At 33.7% G+C, this 21,230-nt stretch overlaps 1 protein-coding gene across 2 annotated transcripts; it reads right to left on the bottom strand.

Annotated features, from left to right (window-relative positions):
• Window positions 1-105: 105 nt before the first annotated feature.
• On the bottom strand, window positions 106-21,010 carry vars2 (valyl-tRNA synthetase 2, mitochondrial). 2 transcript variants are annotated; one of them, XM_082185287.1, is made up of 30 exons: window positions 20,783-21,010; window positions 19,968-20,184; window positions 19,805-19,886; window positions 19,529-19,629; window positions 18,674-18,795; window positions 18,367-18,433; window positions 18,174-18,271; window positions 16,987-17,068; window positions 15,772-15,891; window positions 15,577-15,685; window positions 15,396-15,484; window positions 15,106-15,196; window positions 14,319-14,446; window positions 11,868-11,971; window positions 11,553-11,634; window positions 10,650-10,726; window positions 10,314-10,401; window positions 10,070-10,184; window positions 7,828-7,898; window positions 7,597-7,722; window positions 7,267-7,371; window positions 5,336-5,404; window positions 5,175-5,253; window positions 4,944-5,071; window positions 3,782-3,934; window positions 3,438-3,674; window positions 3,224-3,335; window positions 1,287-1,474; window positions 1,048-1,197; window positions 106-382 (listed from the first exon to the last, which is right to left on the bottom strand). In XM_082185287.1, exons 2-30 carry the CDS (start codon window positions 20,178-20,180, stop codon window positions 305-307), a joined length of 3,264 nt encoding a protein of 1,087 aa, XP_082041413.1. In that variant the 5' UTR covers window positions 20,181-20,184; window positions 20,783-21,010; the 3' UTR covers window positions 106-304. The 2 variants fall into 2 exon arrangements, with proteins under 2 accessions (XP_082041413.1, XP_082041414.1); XM_082185288.1 differs by having other exon boundaries at window positions 10,070-10,163.
• Between the last annotated feature and the right edge of the window lie 220 nt (window positions 21,011-21,230).

The following is a 21,230-nucleotide window of genomic DNA, read 5'->3' as shown; positions in this document are numbered from 1 at the left end:
AAAATGAAATGAATCTTGAACAACCTGTTTTGTGAGTCTTCTTATGTCTTTCACAGAATTTGATACAATGAAAAAAAGGTACACAAAAGTAAAATGAATCACAAATTGTGTTATTTGGTAAATAATTTATTTTACATTAATGTTATATCGAAACCAACATAATAAATATGCACCAGCCATTTTTTTGTTGTTGTTGTTGAATAAAGCAGTGACTCATTGTCTGTTTCAAGGCATCTTTATCAGATTTACTAAAAGAAAAAAAGTATTCTTTCCATCTGGTTATTGGATGGCTTTAGTATTTGTTTTAGACTTCTTTCCTTATTTCTTCCAAAGCCAAAAGTTGGTCCTCAATGTTCTTCAGCTCCTTCTCCGTAGCTGTGATCTGGTTATTTTAGAACACACAAAAAATGCATGCAAGCTCCTTATTCAGCTGTTTATATTATTCTATTGACAAGAATGTAGATTTCTCACGGGATATACAGAATGAAGCATGAAGTGCATGCATAAACATTTTAAAGCACATAAATACATGTGCATAATCTCATATTGAACTTTAATAACACAAAATAAAAAATGTTTTCTGTTGAAAATGGAATTTCAACAGTGTGTGAAAACAGTGTGCAATGAGGCTTGCAAGGAAACCTCATGCATTTCAAGTAACATAGAAATCCGGATGACTAGCTATTTAAATTTGGTTTTAAAATATCTTTCTCACGTAGAGGTGGATGAATCTTACAAAGAAAATCCATGTCATATTTAACCTCTGGAACTGAAAGGAATTACCAATGAAGTCTTCCAAATTGTCATTAGATTAATACAAAAAAAATAATATTTAGATTACATTTAATACAACAAATATTATCATGATGTACATTATGATTGCATGATGATTTTTACGATTAAAATAAATTATAATTGTTTGCATCATTATAATGACAAAATAATGTCACAATGCAAAAAAGAAAAGGTCCTACAATAGGCTTCATTGTGTAAGATGGTCTGTACAGATTTTGTGAGGTAAAACTTCCCATTATCCTCTGTACTCACCTTATTCTCTGTCTCTTTTCTGACTTTATCAGGTACTTTTTCTTTGTAGTTGGGCACGTATGTCCGAGCGAGGGCTTGCTTGAGTTTGGAAGCCAGCTTTTCTCTGCGCTGAGAGAGAAGAGCTCTCTGTTTGTCAGCATTAATACCATTCTACATTGACAGAGAAAGAATGAGACATCAGCAGTGTGTATATATAGAAGCATCCTTACTTTAGAAAGGAAAATCTTACTCTGCATTACCTGAACACTGAGATGCAAGCAGATGGAATGATCCACCACCCCTACAGCACTGGCCTTAGGTGGAGGGGAGTCAGCGAAACCTCCCTCTGGACAGTGCAGATGAAGCGCTGAGATTCGGCCCAGCGTGCAGATAGCAGATCTGAAGTGGAGAAGAGTCTCAGCCTGATCTGGTCCACACACTGCCCACACTAGAAGACACAACTATTATAGATCACATGACGAAAGATTGAATCTACTATACACTAACCGGCCACTATATTAGGTACACTTGTTCAATTGCATGCTAATGCGAATATCTAAACAGCAAATCACATGGCAGCAACTGAATGCATTTAGGCAAATAGACATGGTCAAGATGATCTGCTGAAGTTCAAACTGAACATCAGAATGGGGAAGAAAGGTGATTTAAGTGACTTTGAACGTAACATGGTTTCCTGTTCTTAGCTGACAGGAGTGGCACCCGGTGTGTTCTTCAGTGGCTGTAGCCCCTCTGCTTCAAGGTTCGACGTGTTGTGCATTCAGATAAGCTTTTCTTCATACCTCAGTTGTAGCGAGTGGTTATTTGAGTTACTGCTGCTTTTCTATCAGCTCGAACCAGTCTGGCCATTCTCCTCTGACCTCTGGCATCAACAAGGCATTTTCACTCACAGAACTGCCACTCGCTGGATATTTTCTCTTTTTCAGACCATTCTCTGTAAACTCTAGAGCTGGTTGTGTGTGAAAATCCCAGTAGATCAACAGTTTCTGAAATACTCAGACCAGCCCGTCGGGCACCAAAAACTGAGGCTACTATTTACACAGGCTCACCAAAATTGGACAATAGAAGACTGGGAAAAAAGTTGCCTGGTCTGACGAGTCTTTCAGATGGTAGGATCAGAATTTGGCATAAACAACATAAGCATGGATCCATCCCTCCTTGTATCAACTGTTCAGGCTGCTGGTGGTGGTTTAATGGTGTGTTGGATATTTTCTTGGCACACTTTGGGCCTCTTACCAATTGAGCATTGTTTAAACGTCACAGCCTACCTGAGTATTGTTGCTGACCATGTCCATCCCTTTATGACCACAGTGTACATCTTCTGATGGCTACTTCCAGCAGGATAACGCATGTCACAAAGCTCAAATCATCTCAAACTGGTTTCTTGAACATGACAATGAGTTCACTATACTCAGATGACCTCCACAGTCACCAGATCTCAGTCCAATAGAGCACATTTGGGATGTAATGTAATGGGAGATTCGCATCATGAATGTGCAGCCGACAAATCTGCAGCAACTGTGTGATGCTGTCATGTCAATATTGACCATCAATCTCTGAGGAATGTTTCCAGAACCTTGTTGAATCAATGCCTCAAAGAATTAAGGTAGTTCTGAAGGCAAAAGGGGGTCCAATTAACTCACAATTAACTCATTAACTGTGTTAATTTAGTATCATTGAGAGACTATTATAGATCTGATTAAAAGTTTGAATTAGTTATATAGTTTTATACGTCTATAGCTTTTCCTAATATTTATTTCAGTTTTTCATTTTAGTAAATCAAGTTAAAATAAATAAAATGAGAAATGTTTTCTTGGCAACTAGCTGAAATAAAACAAGTTTAAGGTTTATTTTAACATTTTATTTTATTTCAGTTAACAATTTATTTTATATCAAGAAACAAAATGTTTTTTTTTTATGGTTTATGTTTTAGTCAACAATAATAACCCTGACTGAAAATATAATATAATATAATATAATATAATATAATATAATATAATATAATATAATATAATATAATATAATATAATATAATGTTAATTCAAAATATTAATACATGCTATAAGAGTATATAAAATAATATTCAAATATTACTTAAACGTTTTGCAGTAGTGATACTTGCCTTTGCAACCAAAACTAAAACATTAGCGTGAAGTAAAAAAACCTGAGATTTTCTCACAGTCAGGTCTTTCCTTTGTCAGCTGGCACTGCGCCCTCAGTAACCTCGCCACTCTGACAACTTCCTGTACCAAAGAGAAGTCTGCTTCCTCCTTGGGAAAGTACCAGTGCTCCTATGGTGAAGGAGATTGAAAAGAGTTGTTTTGTGTCAAAAAGAGAACTGCATGTTCTCAGTCAGGGAGCAGGTGTAGTGTTTGTGTTTCTGACTGGCTCACCAGCTGTGAGGTCTTTGGGTAGGGCTGCACACACAGGCTGGTAGAGGTCCCGTCAGAGTCACCGTAAGGTACGAGTCTCTGCCACATCTCCTCTGTGAGGAACGGCATAAAGGGCGAGAGGAGAGCGAGACAGACGGACACGCTGTGATACAACACAGACGTGGCCACCTGCCTTTCTCGAACTCTCTGTTCCTCACTATCAGAGCCTTCACATTTCAACACCGGCTTGATGCTTTCCTGAAGGAGTCAGAGAAGAACAAAAAAGCCAGTTTAGGGAGGAAACTCAATCAATGATCGTAAGATCCATCAGATCATGACAGCACTGCAGTGCAGATCATACTCACCAGATAGACGTCACACAGACTGTGGAGCCAGAAAGAGTGCAGTGCAGACGTGACCGTGTGGAGCTCGAAGCTCTCGAAACCCTGCTCACACTGCTGAACTGTGCTGTAGAGACGCGAACATATCCACCTGTCCATGCTGGATAGAGGATAGGTCTGAGAGACAAATTGAGAAAAACATTTCAAATCAATATTAGTAGTTTTTCAATGCCGGTATTTAGGATCTCCAGATTCAGTCAAATTTCAGACTGAATTTACAGTACTGTTACAAAATGTTTTTAATGTTTTTGAAAGAAATCTCAGAATTTTTTAGAAAATTCAACTATACTTGAAAATGTAATTTATACCTGTGATGTTAAAGCTGAATTTTCAGCATCATTACTCAGTCTTTAGTGTCACACGATCCTTCAGAAATCATATGCTCATTCGCTGCTCAAGAAACATTTCTTATTATTTTCAATGTTGAAAACTTGTGCTGCTTAATATTTTTGTAGATACCATGATGCATTTTTTTCAGGATTTGTTTATTAAGAGAGAACAGAAATTTGAAATTTAAATCTTTTGTAACATTATAAATCTCCCTATTGTCACTTTTGATCAATTTAATGCATCCTAGCCGAATTAAAGTATTAATTCCTTAAAAAAAAAAAAATCTTACTGACCCCAAACTTTTAAACGGTAGTATATGCATTAAAAAATAAAATCACAGCAAATAAAGAATTCGCAAAAATACTCAATTCTTTCACTTAATATTTTCTCAAAATTCCCTTAACGCAAAATGTGCACTATAACAGGCTGCCAGTAGATTTTCTAACCGACATAATCACACTGTGGAGGAAACACAGTTATCAACTGATAATCTCAGTGAAGATCTGTCACTTCATCCTTCAAATGGATTTTCTGCCATTTGCTCCCACAAGTAATTTAGCACTGGCACTGTTCTTCTTCCTTTATGATTTAATCTCATTAAACCGAATGAAAGCAGAAGAAAGAATGTGAAACAGCATAGAGGAGGTTCAGCATGAGATAAAGCATTTTCTTCATCAGAACATAAATTCAGAACAGTAGGATGAAGATCATTAAATCATGTTGGTATTATGCAGTGAGCTGGATCCGTCTGAGATTCGACGGGTTGTTTTATTGTTATAAATATTTGCTGTCGTACCTCTGCTAATGATGTCGGTAAACTTGCATCATGCAACGTGGCGAGGGTGAAGCGCACCGCCTGCCACATCTTATTACAGAAATGTCTACAGCTCAGCACATGAGACACAGACAGGCTGATGTCCTCTCCTGAGACAGGATTTGAACAAAACATCAGCGTAGGGAGTGAGGACCTCTGGGTATTTCTGATCGTATGGTTTGATTACTGGACTCTGTAATGAGGGCGACTTACCCTGGGCTTTATAAGAGCAGAGAGCAAACCTCAAAGCGTCTGTCCCGCACTCTGGAATCCCTTTAGGGAAATCTTTTTTCTGTGGAAAGGACAGGAAATGAGGTGAACCTGCTCAGTTGGGAACGACTGGATCACTGGAATAGAGAGAGCCTCGCACTGACCTGAGCCTCCATGGCAACAACGCTTTCTCTCGGATCCAAGTTTCCTTCTTTAACTTTCTCTTGAAGTCTCTACAGAGATCAAACCAGAATGTGACTGACAAGAAAATGAAGTCCTCATGAATAAATGGTGATTAGAACATTAGCTGTTTCAAATATTAAGATTTCACAATGGATTGGCTGTGCTTTCAAAATGAGTCAGTTCTGCCCTGAGGCCTATTGAAGACATCTGACTGATAGCTGTTCACTGCCAGCTGTACAAAGTCTTGTTATATTCATTAATATAATGAGAATTTAGTGTTTGTAGGAACTAAAAAGGGAAAGGAGAAAAAAACACAGGCATAGAAAGGGCTTTAAAAGTTTTTTTTAAATCAAGTGTAATGCTATGAAACTACACTTATGTATAAGAAAAATCTGCCAAGACATTTTTTCCCAAATATATTCCAGTGATATTTGTATATTATTTATACACTAAAAGCTAGTTTTGAATTATCTTTTATTTTTTACATTTTCAGTTTTTATTTTCAACTGAGTTTTAGTAATTTTATTGTGTTTTTGTCATTTTTCTCTTTAGCTTTAATTTATTTTTTAAGTTTAAGTAATTTTAGTATTGCAATTTAAACTTATTTCTTTTCAGTTAGTTGACAAGGCAACTAAACTTTTTAAGTGTACGCTTTTCATCTAAATTATATTTTGTTATTATTATTACCTTTATTTTGATTAATGAAAATATTTTAAATAGTTTTAGTTAACATTTACAACACTGGTCTATTCTCACAGAATATAAAGACAATTATTTATAAAATTCTCTGTAAAATTAGTTTTCTAGTTAGTTTTCTAGATGTTTTTTAGTTAGGGATCCACTAATATTAAAATTCCGGCCGATATCATGAGCCAATAGTTATTTTCATGTTATGGCTAATTACCAATAAATGGCTAATATTAAAATGAAATACAATTTTGTCTAATTATTTTTTAAAGAAAAAAAGACAAATCAATCATTTAAATGCTACAAGTGAATTTAGGAATCACAACGTTATCATATACAGTATGAAAATTGATATTTATTCTGAGATTTGCAAAAGATTTTACAGTGTTGATAAATTATTTGTGTTTCTAAAGATTAACTTCAAATGTTTTAAATGATGGCAAAGGTAAATTAAATGTAAAAATAAAAATGTAAAAATGAGAATGCACAATTAAATATCCAATATGTATAAACTAAAACAATCTTTGATATCGGTACAGCTGTATTGTGCATCCCTAGTATTAGTTTCGAGGCCATCCATGTATTAGCACACTCCTACTGTAAAAGCAGACTAAATACAATTTTTGCAGACATAATCATTTAACATTTGCCTTCCAGAGACATGGACCAAGTTTATTTATGACTCATCGCACACAGGCATTTTTATCCAATTAAATGCTCTCCAGTATAAGAAAGCCCCTCCCACTAATACAACCTGTAATTGACTAGCAATAACAAGTAGTAAATTATGTATGTATTAATGAGATATTACAATAGTTTTTATTAATATTTTGAATCAGCTATTATTTTCCGTTTTCCTTTTAATTGAGCGAAGTGGTTGACTAATCACAACACACTGGTCTAGCCGACCAATCAGAGCACACTGTGCTTTTCGAAGGAGGGGCTTCATAGAGACAAGAACTAAACAGAGCGTTACTGACAGACTGGAAAGAGAGTATTTTTTGAACATTGAAAACCTATTCTAATAGACCCCAAAAACAAAATCAAGACTTTGAAAAAGGGCATAATAGGTCCCCATTAAAAATGAAGATAAGCCGTTTGATTCACAACACCCACAATTTCCAGTTTCAAAAGTAAATGCATCAATATAACATCTTAACATCAATATATGTTTTGCACGTGGTTGAAATAGGCCTTCAGGCTGAGATTGAGTATGTGTGTATACCTCCAAAGAAATCCCTGAGATGACATCAAGAGGGTCAATGACATTTCCTAAAGATTTACTCATCTTCCGCCCATATTTATCTCTCACCAGAGAGTGAAAGAGCACCTGTTTCACACAGTGATGGAGAAGTGAGAGAAAGAGCAATAAAAGAGTCAGAGCTGCACTAAACTTTTAAGACATTTTTGATGGCAAAATAGATGGTAACATTTCTCAGTGACATTTTGGATACTTTTGGTATATGACGCACATCGCAATATAAAATTTCCAATTCCTGCCAACCTTACGATATGACATTTAGAGTTATGAGCTCAGCAATAAGCCATCAACAACCTGTTTAAAGGGCAGCTGGCCTGTCAGCTCTCTGCCCAGCATCACCATCCTCGCCACCCAGAAAAAGATGAGGTCACTTCCTGTTTCCAGAATGGAATTGGGGTAGAATTGGTTTAGGTCCTCTGTCTGAGAATAGAGAGTCAGATCAAAGCATGTTCATCTCCACATATTAAAATATAGGTGTTCTTGTTTTTTCATGACGGTGAGAGAAAAATGGACTATAAAATGAACCTGCTCAGGCCAGCCAAGCATTGCAAATGGAAAGAGACCAGAAGAGAACCAAGTATCCAGCACATCTGGGTCTGAAACAAACAGACACGTGGTTGATTTGTGAGCAAGTAATCAGTTTTAAGATCAGCCTTACAAAACGAATAATTCTGACTCTAAAAGTCACATTTGCAGTCATTGTAAAATAGTTGATATGTGCACGCCTGAGGCCGCACATTAGTGCTATAATATAATGTATCATAAGAGTAGCCCAAATTAATATATTTCATGTCTTCTGACGCCATATGACAGATTTGTGTGATCAGAGTTTAATTTGTTGACTAAAAACTCTCAAATTTCATTCATGTGATTTGAATAAATGCATATTCAAATTAGGGGTGTCGCGATCAGCTGTATACAAAAACGCATTACTGAGGACAAACCTGATGTGACATTTTAATATGTGTGAACGTGAACGAGATTTAAAAGCTTGTGTCTGAAAATAAAAAAATATCAATGAATTATTTAACTTTCAGTAAATAATTTACATTTGTTTTCTTTTCACACAAAGCTGACAGAGGACTATATAAAGCATGAGTCATACAAACAAATTTGAAGGTACTTTTTGTCACTGGGGCTTGACAGTTAACTAAGTTTATGATTTGGGGCAAATTGCAAGGTACAGGAGATAAAAGTAAGAATTGGTCAAGGGGAAATAGAGAGAGTAGAGGAAACAACATTTTTGGGTGTTATACTTGATTGTAAATTGGGATGGAAGAGGCATGTTAATTTTGTTAAAATGAAAATATCTAAATCAATAGCAATACTAAATAAAATTAAGGGATTGTTGAATAAACAGGTATTATACATGTTATATTCCTCATTAATTTTGCCATATATCACCTACTGTTTGGAGATATGGGGAACTACTTATAAGACTTATACCCATTCAATTTTCCTTTTACAGAAAAGGGCTGTAAGGATCATTACATATTCTAAATATAGAGATCACACCAATGATTTATTTCTTAAACTAAAAACATTTAAGTTTTATGATTTGGTAGAATATAAAATTGCAGAGATTATGTTTAAAGTTTATAATAATTTGCTGCCAATTAAAATCTTAGTTATGTTTGAAAAAAGGGATTGTAAATACAGATTAAAAGGAAGAGGTATATTTAAAAAAAAGAAAGTTAGAACTAATATTAGATGTATGACCATCTCCATAAAGGGGGTGAATGTATGGAACAATTTAGATGATGAATTGAAAATGTGTCAAACCATTAGTAGTTTTAAGAGACTTCTAAGAATAAAGACATTGGAGGTTTATAGATTAAGTGGGTGATTCAAGTAAAATAAATCATGAGTTTGTTTGCACTCTATGTTATACTATGATGTTATAGAGTAAATTAAACGTCTGTTGGTTATGTTAAGTGAGAAGGATAGGCGCTATAAGCTGTCAGCTTCAGCCTAAACCTTTTTTTTCTTTTTTGGGTTAAATACTGATACATGTTATGTTACATGTTACATGAAATTGTTTGTATGTTCTTGTTTTATGGCTTGTATAGCCAAAAAAAAAAAAAAAAAAAAAACAGTCCTGGGTGACCATTCACCTTATTTTAGGAAAAAGATCAGCTTGGATATTCTGCTAAATGTCTTTTTTTAGCTCCACGGAAGAACAAAAATCATACAGGTTTGGAACAACAACTCAAATGAGTTGCCATTCCTTAATATCTGTTCTGCAATATTTCTTCCATTACTGAAATATACATTAACATTCAAAAGTTTGGGTCTATTACTTTTATTCAGCAAGACATTTATGATGTTACAAAAGATTTCTATCTAAAATAAAATCTTTTAACATTCCATTCATCATATAATCCTCTATCATGGTTTCCAAAAAAAATATTCAGCACAACTGTTTTCAACTTTGATAATAATAAAAAATGATCCTTGTGCAGCAAATCAGCATATAAGAATGATTTCTGAAGGATCATGTGACACTGAAGACTGGAGTAATGATGCTGAAAAATCTGCTTTTCTATAACAAGAATAAATAACATTTTAAAATATAACAAAATAGAAAACAGTTCTTTTTAAATAATAATAATATTTCAAAATTTTTGATTAAATAAATGCAAGGCTGCATTTAAGAGGCTTCTTTCAAAATCTTAAAAGACCCCAAACTTTTGAAAAAAGTAGTCTAGGTTATGAGTAGTAATCATCAAAACAGAAGTGTGATTCATGTCAACTCTATGATAGTCACCCTGTGTGAGTGTGATGGCATCAGGATTCACCCCAAACTTCACAGCCGCACGATGTCGAGCCTCTGCAGCATTCCTGCCCCAAACCCACTGCTCCTGCTCAAGACAGTCAACAACCTTTCAACAAAGCTTTCGTCAAAACCTCACACAATATGATCAGGCCTAATCATGGACACATTATGGTGGAGCAAGTACATTAAAGGTCATCTTTGGGCTATAGATGCAGATTTTATGATAGCCCCCCACCTCTTCTGTGTCCTTGGAGTTTTGCAGAGTCACTCGATAGGCTGGAATCTGATGACCCCACCAAAGCTGTCTGGAAATACACCAATCACTGCAAGGTGGAAATATAAATTAAGTTATAAAAAATCTTATTCAAGCATGTAATTGAAAGAATATTACCAGAAGAGTATAACTGTTCATATAGACATGACCCTAAACCAGCCTAATTATACAGAGTCTCCTTTACACTCTCTAACTAGTCAAATAGACATTCAGACAACCTAAAAAATAGTCCATTTTAAAAATAAAGCTTTGCATATGTAAGAAAGATCTATGTAATGTGGATATAATAAGGCTAACCTGATGTTGGACAGCCAGCTCTTCCACATTTTTGAATAAAAGTGAGGAGTTATCTGTAGATCCCCTTCTTCCACTGCCTAAAAGAGTATTTACATGGGATGTCAGTGTGTAAGTTAACAAAATCATCAAAAGAAAAATAAAATTTCAGTCGCAAATTAAAGGTTTGTACACCATCATTGACCAGTAACAGGAATATGTTTTTGGAATATGTATGCATTTGATATTGCTCGAGGGATTATTGACAGGGACAGGAATTAAACCACAAGCATGTCAATTCAAGGCCATGTAAACAAAACCAGAATTATGACATTTTAACTGTAAATGTACATGACTGTTCGATTACTTTGGTGAAGGTATGCTTATGCTCACCAAGGCTGCATTTATTTGATCAAAAATACAGTCAAAACAGTAATATTGTGAAATATTTTACATCCATTTTCTGCTTTACTATATTTTAAAATGCTTCTCAAGAAACATTTCTAATTATAATCAATGTTGAAAACAGTTATGCTGCTTTATATTTTTGTGGAAACCATGATTAATTTTTTTCAGGATTCTTCAATGAATCTTTTGATGATTCTTTGATGTTAAAAAGAACAGCATTTGTTTGAAACAAATAATTATCTATTGTTACATTATAAATGACTTCACTGTCAGTTTTGATAAATGTAATGCATCATGCAACCTTAACACTAAACTTTTAAATGGTAGTATATATATAACTATAAGTAATATATAAATTATTAAATATATAAATGTGATTTAGTTATTAGTCTTATTATAATAATGTGTAATTATTAAGACATAGCTGAAAAACTGTATCCGTCCCACATACTGTGTGGTTTAGCATATCAGCACAATTTATATCTAATGCAACCACACATTTAAAACACACTCACTCACTTGAACTGCTTTTTTGCCCATTTCCTGACAGCGTACAAACCACTGTTTCTTCAGCAATGGTTCAATGACATCTCCAGAGCGGCTATGTGGGAGGAATAAAATCAAGACAGGACATAAGGTCAAAGACTACTGGTATTTTTTTTGTCAAATAATAATAAAAAAGCTGCCAAAAAATGTTTTAAAGGAATAGTCTGCATAAGTACACAAAAATGTGGTGAAATATAGACAGATGATAATTCAGCAGCCTGTAATTATCTCAGAAGTGAGAAGATTGAAGAATTTACTGGTTTGGGGTAAAAATTTCCAGTGGTTTACCTGCAGATTGGTAATGACATGGGATGATCCTTCTTTCCTCTGAACAGATTCCTCTCCATCAGCGCAGTAATTACTCGTTCCCTGGCATCAAAGCGTTTAACACCCTAAAAGACAGAAGCATACTTTACATCCTCAATATCCATTCCGTCAAATATAGAGATACCTTAAGGCTAAAGCTGTCATTATCATTCATTTGTTGTTGGCGATTAATTCTAATGCATATAAATACAAAGAATTATTTAATTGTTATTTTATTTTCAGTGACTTCCCTATCATCTTTCAAAGAAGATCACTTTCAAATTTAGTTTTACTTTTTGGAACTCAGTCAACTCAATTATTACTACTAATATTATTATATTATATTATATTATATTATATTATATTATATTATATTATATTATATTATATTATATTATATTATATTATATTATATTATATGTAACCCTGGATCACAAAACCAGTCACATGGGTAATTCTTTTTAAAATTGAGATTTATACATCATCTGACAGCTGATGAATGAATAAATAAGCTTTCCATTGATGTATGGTTTGTTAGGATAGGATAATATTTGGCGGAGATACAACTATTTGAAAATCTGGAATCTGAGGGTGCAAAATAATCTAAACATTGAGAAAATTATATTATATTATATTATAATAAAATATGATATTATATTATACAATAGTAATATATTTTATGTGATAATTTCTTTACTTCTTGCAGTATTTTAACCCAGAGAAACCTAAGCATTGACATTAATAACGTATTTTTTTCTCAATTTAAAATTGTTCTCAGGAAGTCGATAAATTAGCATATTCAATATTGATTTTTAAGCACATTTAGGCTTTGGGTTGATACTGGTAACAGGTTTGCAGGTCTGCATAATTACAATCAAATATGCTTTAACATTCTAGACCAGTTTTCCTCAAGCCAGAAGGCTGAACTGTGGATATGTTGATCTCAGAGCCCTTTCAAACTTGTTAGTTTCATGATATTGAAATATACATACAGCCCGCTGACCTCCTGTAATACAATATGTTAATGCATATAGAGAGGCCTGCTCTACAGTACAGATTATTTGACCTTTACAAAGTCTTTCCAGTGAACAAACCTTCAATATGTTCATCAGTTTCACGATCCTCACTGACCTCTGTAATACTGAAGATGCACATGTAGATGCCTCCAGTTGCTAGTTTGACCTTTATTTAAAAAAAAAAAGTCTTGCAGCAAGCTATGTTTCTCTCAGAGGCCTCTAACACTCAAAACTGAATAGGTTTCATTGTGTGAATAATATAGATCAAAGCTGAGCACTAAAAGCCCATTCACACCAAGGATGATAACTACAGCGATAACTATATGCATAAAATTGTAATAATCGTTGTTATTCTATGAGAATATGGAAGTTAACACCACAACTATAACAATAGTGACAGAGAGGAACAATATCTTTGGAATCACTTTCAGAATGTTTCTTTTTTTTCTTCTTTTTTTTTTTTACAGCTGATGAATGATAAAAACAGTTAACGTTAATCTCAACATTTATTAATACATTTTTAAAATCAAAAGTATTTTATTAACTAATGTTTCCAAAATGAATAAATACTGTAACAAATGTATTGCTGATTGTTAGTTTTTGTTAATGAATTAACGAATAATAAATAATGGGACCTTTAGTAAAATGTTACCAAATTTTTTTTTTTATCTATAAATATGTAACAAGAAACAAATTATCTACAAATACTACAATTCAAATACTACAAGTACTATAAGTAAAAATAATCAAATAATTACTGAAATTATACCAAAAGTCTTTGCCCATATTAGTAGAATATACAGTAGATATTATTTATTTGCAATAAAAACAAGGGATCAATTTTGCTAATAGGTTTTAACATTTATGGTGGTCGGATTAAACCTTGACTGTGAAACAGGAAGTGAAAATAAAATTAACCCAAATGTGCACAATGATCACAGTCATCCAAAATTATCCCATGATCAATAATTCAATAATTGTAATGAGGTGGTTGTGTAATAATTCTGAGGACAAACTGACAAAGTCACCATAAAATCTAAATTCACAATTCAACTTTTTTATGGAATATTCCAGCGTTTATCATAAATGATTTATCCGTGTACATTATTATTATTATTATTTTGATTTATCATCCATCATAATCCTTAAACTAAATAACTTGCCCTCCTCCCTCTTGCAACAACATCTCTTTTCTTCTCTGATGATGTGTTTACTGGTGCGAAGGTGGGACAACCTGTCACTCACATGACATCACAGCAATAGCAAACCACAACGATTCAATGACTCAATCAATTTTCAATGGACAAAATCAAGTCCTGCCCAACATTTTTTAGTTCCAGAAGCCATCTCACTCGGATATTCGTCACAATAGAGAATAAATGGTTGGTAAAGGTAAATTATAAAATGATCTCTGTACCTCTAGCCATTGGCCACAGACTGAGGTCATGGTCCCATCTCCTCCAATCACAGTGAGGTGTGGGAGTGAATGTCTCTGAGAGAGTAGGAAGTCAGTGTGGTCATGAGCTGGTGTCAATTTAACAGCACCTATGAAGGCAAAGTTGAAAGACTGGGGCTGAAATTTTTATAGTAAAATTTCATCAGATTATCAGGCAAAAAATGTCCATTGTCCACTGTAGTTATGTAGCACCGCTCACACAGAAGTCACTTTTAGTCCAAGCAGCTTTCTGTTGGTCCATGTGACATATCCGGAAATATTTCACCCTCACAAGAAATTCAAGACACATGAATTCCTATTAAAAAGACGGTATATTTCCAACAAAAATTCACTGAACAGCGGTAACAGTGATTGCACCTTGAGGCTGTATTCTCAACTGATTTTTTGCAATGTGAACAGTCGAGGTGAAAATTTTCCAAATTTTCCATCAATATTAACTGATTAACTGATTTTCCTTTGGCGTGAATCATAAAGTCATATATAGTCTCTCTATATTTTATTTATAGGTCTCTTTTGGAAAACGCTATCACAGATTTGTTCTTTTGCTATTGTAGCAAATGGGAATTAAAAATGTATATTTGCTGTCGTCTCCCATTTACCACTATAGAAGTTTATCCAACTATCATAACTTCTTCTGAGAACCCTGGAAATGTGGAAAGGGCCCATTTAACAATAAAATAGCCAGTTATCCAGCAAATAAAATGAACCACTCATCTCCAAAAATATCATGCATAAACAAATGAAATACCTGTGCCAAATGTCATATCCACCATAGAGTCAGTGACAATAGGCAATAACCGCTCTGTGAATGGATGCCTGCATAGTTTGCCATGAAGATCCTGAAGAGAAAAGAAGATTTTGGGCTTGAGCTCTGGTTGTAAACTGAAAATATTCAGTATTCTAGGTCACAATAGCCCAGAAAATTAGCACACTATGTAGTACAATAATATCTCATTCGAACACAAGTACAGCCATGATAAGTAATTATCATAAGAACAGTTGACAAGAAAATCCATTTGAAAACCATTATAACTTTACTTTATATCGAGGGTCATCAGGATGAACAGCAATGGCCACGTCTCCCAGCATCGTCTCTGGACGAGTGGTTGAAACGGCAACCTCTCTTTCTAAATAAAAGAAAGAAATAAACCACACCTTAGAACTAAAGGGGTAAAACAAAATCTCAAGAAATGGAGCAAACTGAAACAAGTCCACTTACCCTGTCCCTCCAAAGGATACGCAAATGTAACCATGATCCCAAACTCCACTTTCTGCTGATAGCCGGGAACAGACAGAAGAGTCCTGCCAGACAGCTCCTTTGAGTCCACCTTAAACACATCAAACCATGCCTTAGTCTACAAGAAATGTGTGGCATTGCTAGTGTTGTCAGACATTGTTTGGCCCAGTGATGCACCTCTATATCTGAGATGGCTGACTCTAACGCACAGCTCCAGTTGACCAGACCTTCGGAACGATAGATGAGCCCAGAGTCACACAACCTGACAAAAGCTTCAGTTACAGCACTGCTGAAACCCTAGAGAGAAAAATGTAACGTTTAATACAATTTTTGTAGACAAAATGTCTCCTGAGACGGATGAAAATTGCAGTCGATAATAGTCCTGGTTCATTCGTCACAATGAAAACCCTCAAGAAAAAGAAGTGCGCTTAATTGTATTGAATGTGTACGTCAAATCTTAAAAGTATATTTGGTTACATTTTATTTTAAGGTGACAGTTACTTTGTACTCAAATAAGTACTGGGTGATATTAATTAACTACATATAATTACTATAGCGTTACGTTTAAGGTTAGTTACTTGTAATTATGCATCATTTACTGTTATTACTATGGTAAATACATGTAGTAATGTGTAACAACGTCACCTTAAAATAAAGTGTTACAATATATTTTAAACAAATCTGTACTTGCAGATACTATATTAATGGAATAAATGGTACGCACTTTCAACATTGACTAAAGTGTACTTTGTATTACTGTCAAATTAAAAGTTTTACTTTTAAGTACATTTTAAACCACTTGTTTTAATAATCTTTTGTCATGCATTATAAAAGTACACTTATTTTGATGTGTTGACTAACATACTTAAGCACATGTAAAGTACTTGATTATAAATGTAACTGTATTATTCAATATTACATTTAAAGTTAATATATTTTAAATGTACTACAATTCAGCTTAATCATAACAAATGTGATATTACAAACATATTTAAGTAAATGGCATACACGTTTCAATAGAAATGAGATTGAAGTACAGTATACTTTAATATACCATTAATGCTTGTCAGTGTATTCGGCACAATTTAACCAAATTTCAAAGACAATAGAAGTAGTTATAATATTACAAACAATGGGGCACTTAAGTTCAGTTTAAGCGGGTCTAAAAAAGCCCTCTAAAGATCAGCTAATTGTATTTAATATAAATGTAATCTATAATATATTTTCGTTTAAATGCAATTAAATGTAATTAAGTATCATTATGTGAACTGAATGTATAGTATATTATTAACATATATTATTTATATTAAGTATATTATTTACTGCAGGGATACAGTAGTATGCTATTCTAAAAAAAGTCAATGTGTGAACTGAGAAAGTCCTTTTTATTACCGGATCCATTGTAAAACAGGCTCTGCTCCAGTCAAGAGATGCACCTAGTTTTCTCAGCTGATGATAAATCTCATCCCCTTTTCTGTTAAAAAAAAAAAAAAAAAAAAAAAAAAAAAAAAAACATTTAAAAGAAAAGACAGAAGGCCAAACATTTAAGTTGAATTAAAAAACACGTCCCTAAAGAGTTACTGTATGGAAATGGATAATGTAATAGTAGCAATTGTACCATAAACAGGCGCTGAACCACTGAAAGGCTCTGATATTTATGGAATCGGATATAAAAAAATACGGTAATTGCAGCGTTTTATCTCACAATTTTTACTTTTCATGCAGTTGAGAGATAAAAACTCACAATTATGACTTTATTTCTAGCAATTGTGAGACATAAACTCAAAATTCTGGCCTTTTTTCTCAGAATTATGAGATATAAACTTGAAATTCTGAGAAAAAAAAATTTCTTGCAATTCAGATATTATGATACTCAATTTATTGAGTTTATTTCTCACAGATGGGAGATATAAATATGCAATTGCTAATTATAAAGTGTTAATTTGCAAGAATCAGTTTTTGGACTTTATTTCTCACGATCTTGCAAACTGTGAGATATAAACTGGCAATTCTAACTTTTTCTCGCAATTGCGAGTTTATAATTCTGACTTTGTTTTTTCTCCGAATTATGAGATATAAACTTTTTTTGTGAGTTATAAAGACCGAATTTGCAAGATATAAACTTGAAATTCTTAGAAAAATATTTTCTAGCAATTCAGACTTTGTGATACTCAATTGCGAGTTTATTTCTCACAACTTTTTAACTTTATTTCTCACAATCTCGCGAACTGTGAGATATAAACTTGGAATTCAGACTTTTTTTTCTCCGAATTGTGAGATATAAACTCGCAATTGTGAGTAATAAAGTCTGAAATTGCAAGAATATTTTTTTTTACTTTATTTCTCACAATCTGGCAAACTGTGAGATATAAATTTGCAATTCTGACTTTTTTTCTGCAATTGTGAGATATTAACTTGCAATTCTGACTTTTTTTCTCACAATTGCGAGTTAATAACTTGCAATTCTGATTTTCTTCCCTCATAATTGTGAGATACTTTCAATTCTGTGGCAGAAACAAGCTTCCATATAGATATTTAAAGAAAAGAAGGACAACAAAAAAGGAGAGACAAAGACTCACTCATTTTTCCATCTCCAGACCTGTTTGAGGAACTCCTCTCTACTGTAGTCCTGTCTGCACTTCCCCTGTTCCCTCAACAGCTTCCTCTCCACCACAGACTATCACACACAGGCACAACAGAGAGTTTTCTGAACAGCTAATACACATAGAAAATGAAATCTCAGCATTATTAACAGATGTAGAGATGGGATACCTGTGTTGCAATTCCAGCATGGTCACAGCCTGGAACCCATAGCACCTTGTAGCCCTGCATCCGTCGCCTGAATTGAGAACATCATATTTTTTTCAAAATATTATAATATCCAAGATAATATTGAACTCGACAAAGTGTCCCTTTACAGAGATCTTATATTTTATATATAAGGCTTGAATGGTATATATATATAAGATCTCTATAAATGGACACTTTGTCAGAATTCAATATTATTGTGTATAATATATATATTGTTGATGTATGTTATGTTACTGAGTATTAATCAAAGAGTTTCTTAAAATGGTACCAGCGAGCCAAAGCATCTTCTATAGCCACTGTCAGTGCGTGTCCGAGATGTAAAGTGCCGGTCACATTTGGGGGTGGAATGCATAAGGAGAAATATTTATCAACAGAATGGGGCTGTTTACTCTGAAGAATAAGACACACACAAAAAACTTGGTTAAAAACACTAAGAACACTAATAAATATCAAAAAAGTATGTAACATGCAATAATACATCCGCTCTACTAAAAGAACAAAGTCGGCACAGCTTATGCTCACCAATCCTGCATTTATTTGATCAGAAATTTCATTTTGTGAAATATTGTTATAATTTAAAATAACTGTTTTCTATTTGAATATATTTAAAAATTTAATTTAATCCTGTGATGGTAAAGCTGAATTTTCAGCATCATTACTCCAGTCTTCAGTGTCACAAAATCCTTCAGAAATCATTCTAATATGCTGAATTACTGCTCAAGAAACATTTGTTAAATATAATAGTTGTTTCATAATAGTTGAAAACAGTTGTGCTGCTTAATATTTTTGTGAAAAGCACGATACATTTTTTCCCCCACGATTCTAGCATTTATTTGAAATAAAAATATTTTGTAACTTTATAAATGTTTGTGCTGTAATTTTTGATCAATTTAATGCGCCCTTGCTGAATAAATAAATAAATCATTATTTTAAATAAATCCATTTATATGAATTCATCATAAAGAAGCAATAAACACACTGGTTGAAGTGCTGGTAATAAAAAGTTTCAGACATACTTTAGACAAATTGTTTATAGTTTAGACTATTTTATTGGATTAACAGATTATTGAAGAAGATAATAATGCATATAACTACTATAACAAAGCTATAACTGCTCCCTTACATGCTGCTCAGGACTGAAGAATCCCTGTTTCTCCCACCACTGATACCAGCCAAACTCCACATATTCTGGGCTGTAGGATTGTGGGAAGGGCAGAGTGGTGTCTAAAAGAGAGGATGTTTGGAAGAGTTACAGAGATAGGGATGATAGCATAGGCATCTATAATACGGTAACTGCATTAGTCAAACATAAACCCCAACAGTGGAAAAAAACATTCAGAACATCAATGCACAGTAATACAATAAATAATATGAAGAGAAGGAGGAAAAGCATTGTTACCTTTCTTCTCTCCAGGTAAGAGTGCTTCATTGTAGGTTATTTTCTCTTTATCAGACCAGCTCAGTTCAACATCATTCACATCCTATAAGGGTTAAAGGATTATAAGGCTTGAATGGTTTTAAACCATATGAAATGTGCATTGATTTCATTATGAATAACCCACACTACTGAGTATGGCCTTCTCCCGTGCTCGTCTGCGTTTGGCTTTCTCAGCTTGTGTCCTGGGATGATGTGAAGGCTGTGTGTTGGATGGGGTTTGAGAGCAGAGTCTGCAAGCCCATGTGCTCCAGGCTTTCTGTAGATCTCTGCTCCAGATTCTGGGTGAAACCACATGCACAGTCTTCCACATGTCCTGAAATCTGGAGCGCTTAAGCATGAAACTAGTGTAAAAAGACAAACAAAATTTGTCTTGTAAACAAAATAAAAAAAAATAAATAAAAAAAGACTAAATAATTGTAAACAATGATTTAATTTGTGTATCACATTTAAATTCTTGAGTAATAAAACAAAATAAAATTCGTAAAATTTTTTTAGACATGACACCATGGTATTTTTTTGCCATGTACTTTGGAGTCAGTGTTGTTATTGTTAACTACAATTAAAAAACAATTTTGGTCACTGCAATAAAGCTGAAATGAGATCAAATATAAATATTAGATGAAAAACTCAAACTTAAAAAAATAATTAAATAGGTGTGTGTGTGTGTGTGTGTGTGTGTGTGTGTGTGTGTGTGTGTATATATATATAGAAAGCATTCAGTACAATGGTACAACAACAACAAAAATACATTAAACAAACATGCAGGATCAAAGGTCTTTGATAGTGCTTTAAGCAATCAATGAAAGTTCGCCTTTATGAAAATATTATTAATAAATGCGTACTGCAACTTTATGAAAGGCATCCTTTACAGAATTCACACGTAATCTTATGATCAGAGCAAAACTGCATTTTGAAAATGACAGATAAAAAGGAAGGTACCTTTACTAGATGTGTGCTATCACTGGGCGCAGACATATTGCGGATACGGCATTGATTTTTCCCAATGATATATTTAGGTTTTTAAATTCTTGTATGACTTAGAAACACAAATGAGTGAGAAATCAAAAAGCTGCGAACAGTTAAATTTAAATTAGAGGAGATTATATTTCCTTCTCGATATACAAGTTCTTGTAGCGTCCGCTGTTTCCTATCGGATAGTTTTTAGAGGAACACTCAGCGGTTGCGTCTCAAAAGCGAATGACCTGCCTATCTAGACAGCATTGCTACGCGTCAAGATTGCGTTGCTCTGTCTGAGATCGTAACATTTTTTACGTGTTTCGAGTAAACAGCGTATTTAGATATACAATTCAGCTGAGCTGATTTAAAAGACTTCTAATAATGCCACAAATCCAGTCTAGGTAGTCAGCTCACTAGTTTTTTGAAACAC

The sequence above is a fragment of the Leuciscus leuciscus genome (genome assembly GCF_965113295.1).
Source record: "Leuciscus leuciscus genome assembly, chromosome: 12".
Taxonomy (NCBI): Eukaryota; Metazoa; Chordata; class Actinopteri; order Cypriniformes; family Leuciscidae; genus Leuciscus; species Leuciscus leuciscus.
This window is presented reverse-complemented; position numbering and strand designations above follow the sequence as displayed.

Bases quoted from the DNA above. Each gene is read 5' to 3' on its own strand.
- vars2 (XM_082185287.1), bottom strand. From the start codon at position 20,180: ATGCTTAAGCGCTCCAGATTTCAGGACATGTGGAAGACTGTGCATGTG. The intron at 19,630-19,804 runs GTAACAATGCTT...CCTCTCTTTTAG, and splicing joins CTTACCTGGAGAGAAGAAAG to ACACCACTCTGCCCTTCCCA. The intron at 10,402-10,649 runs GTTAGCCTTATT...TCCACCTTGCAG, and splicing joins AGCTGGCTGTCCAACATCAG to TGATTGGTGTATTTCCAGAC.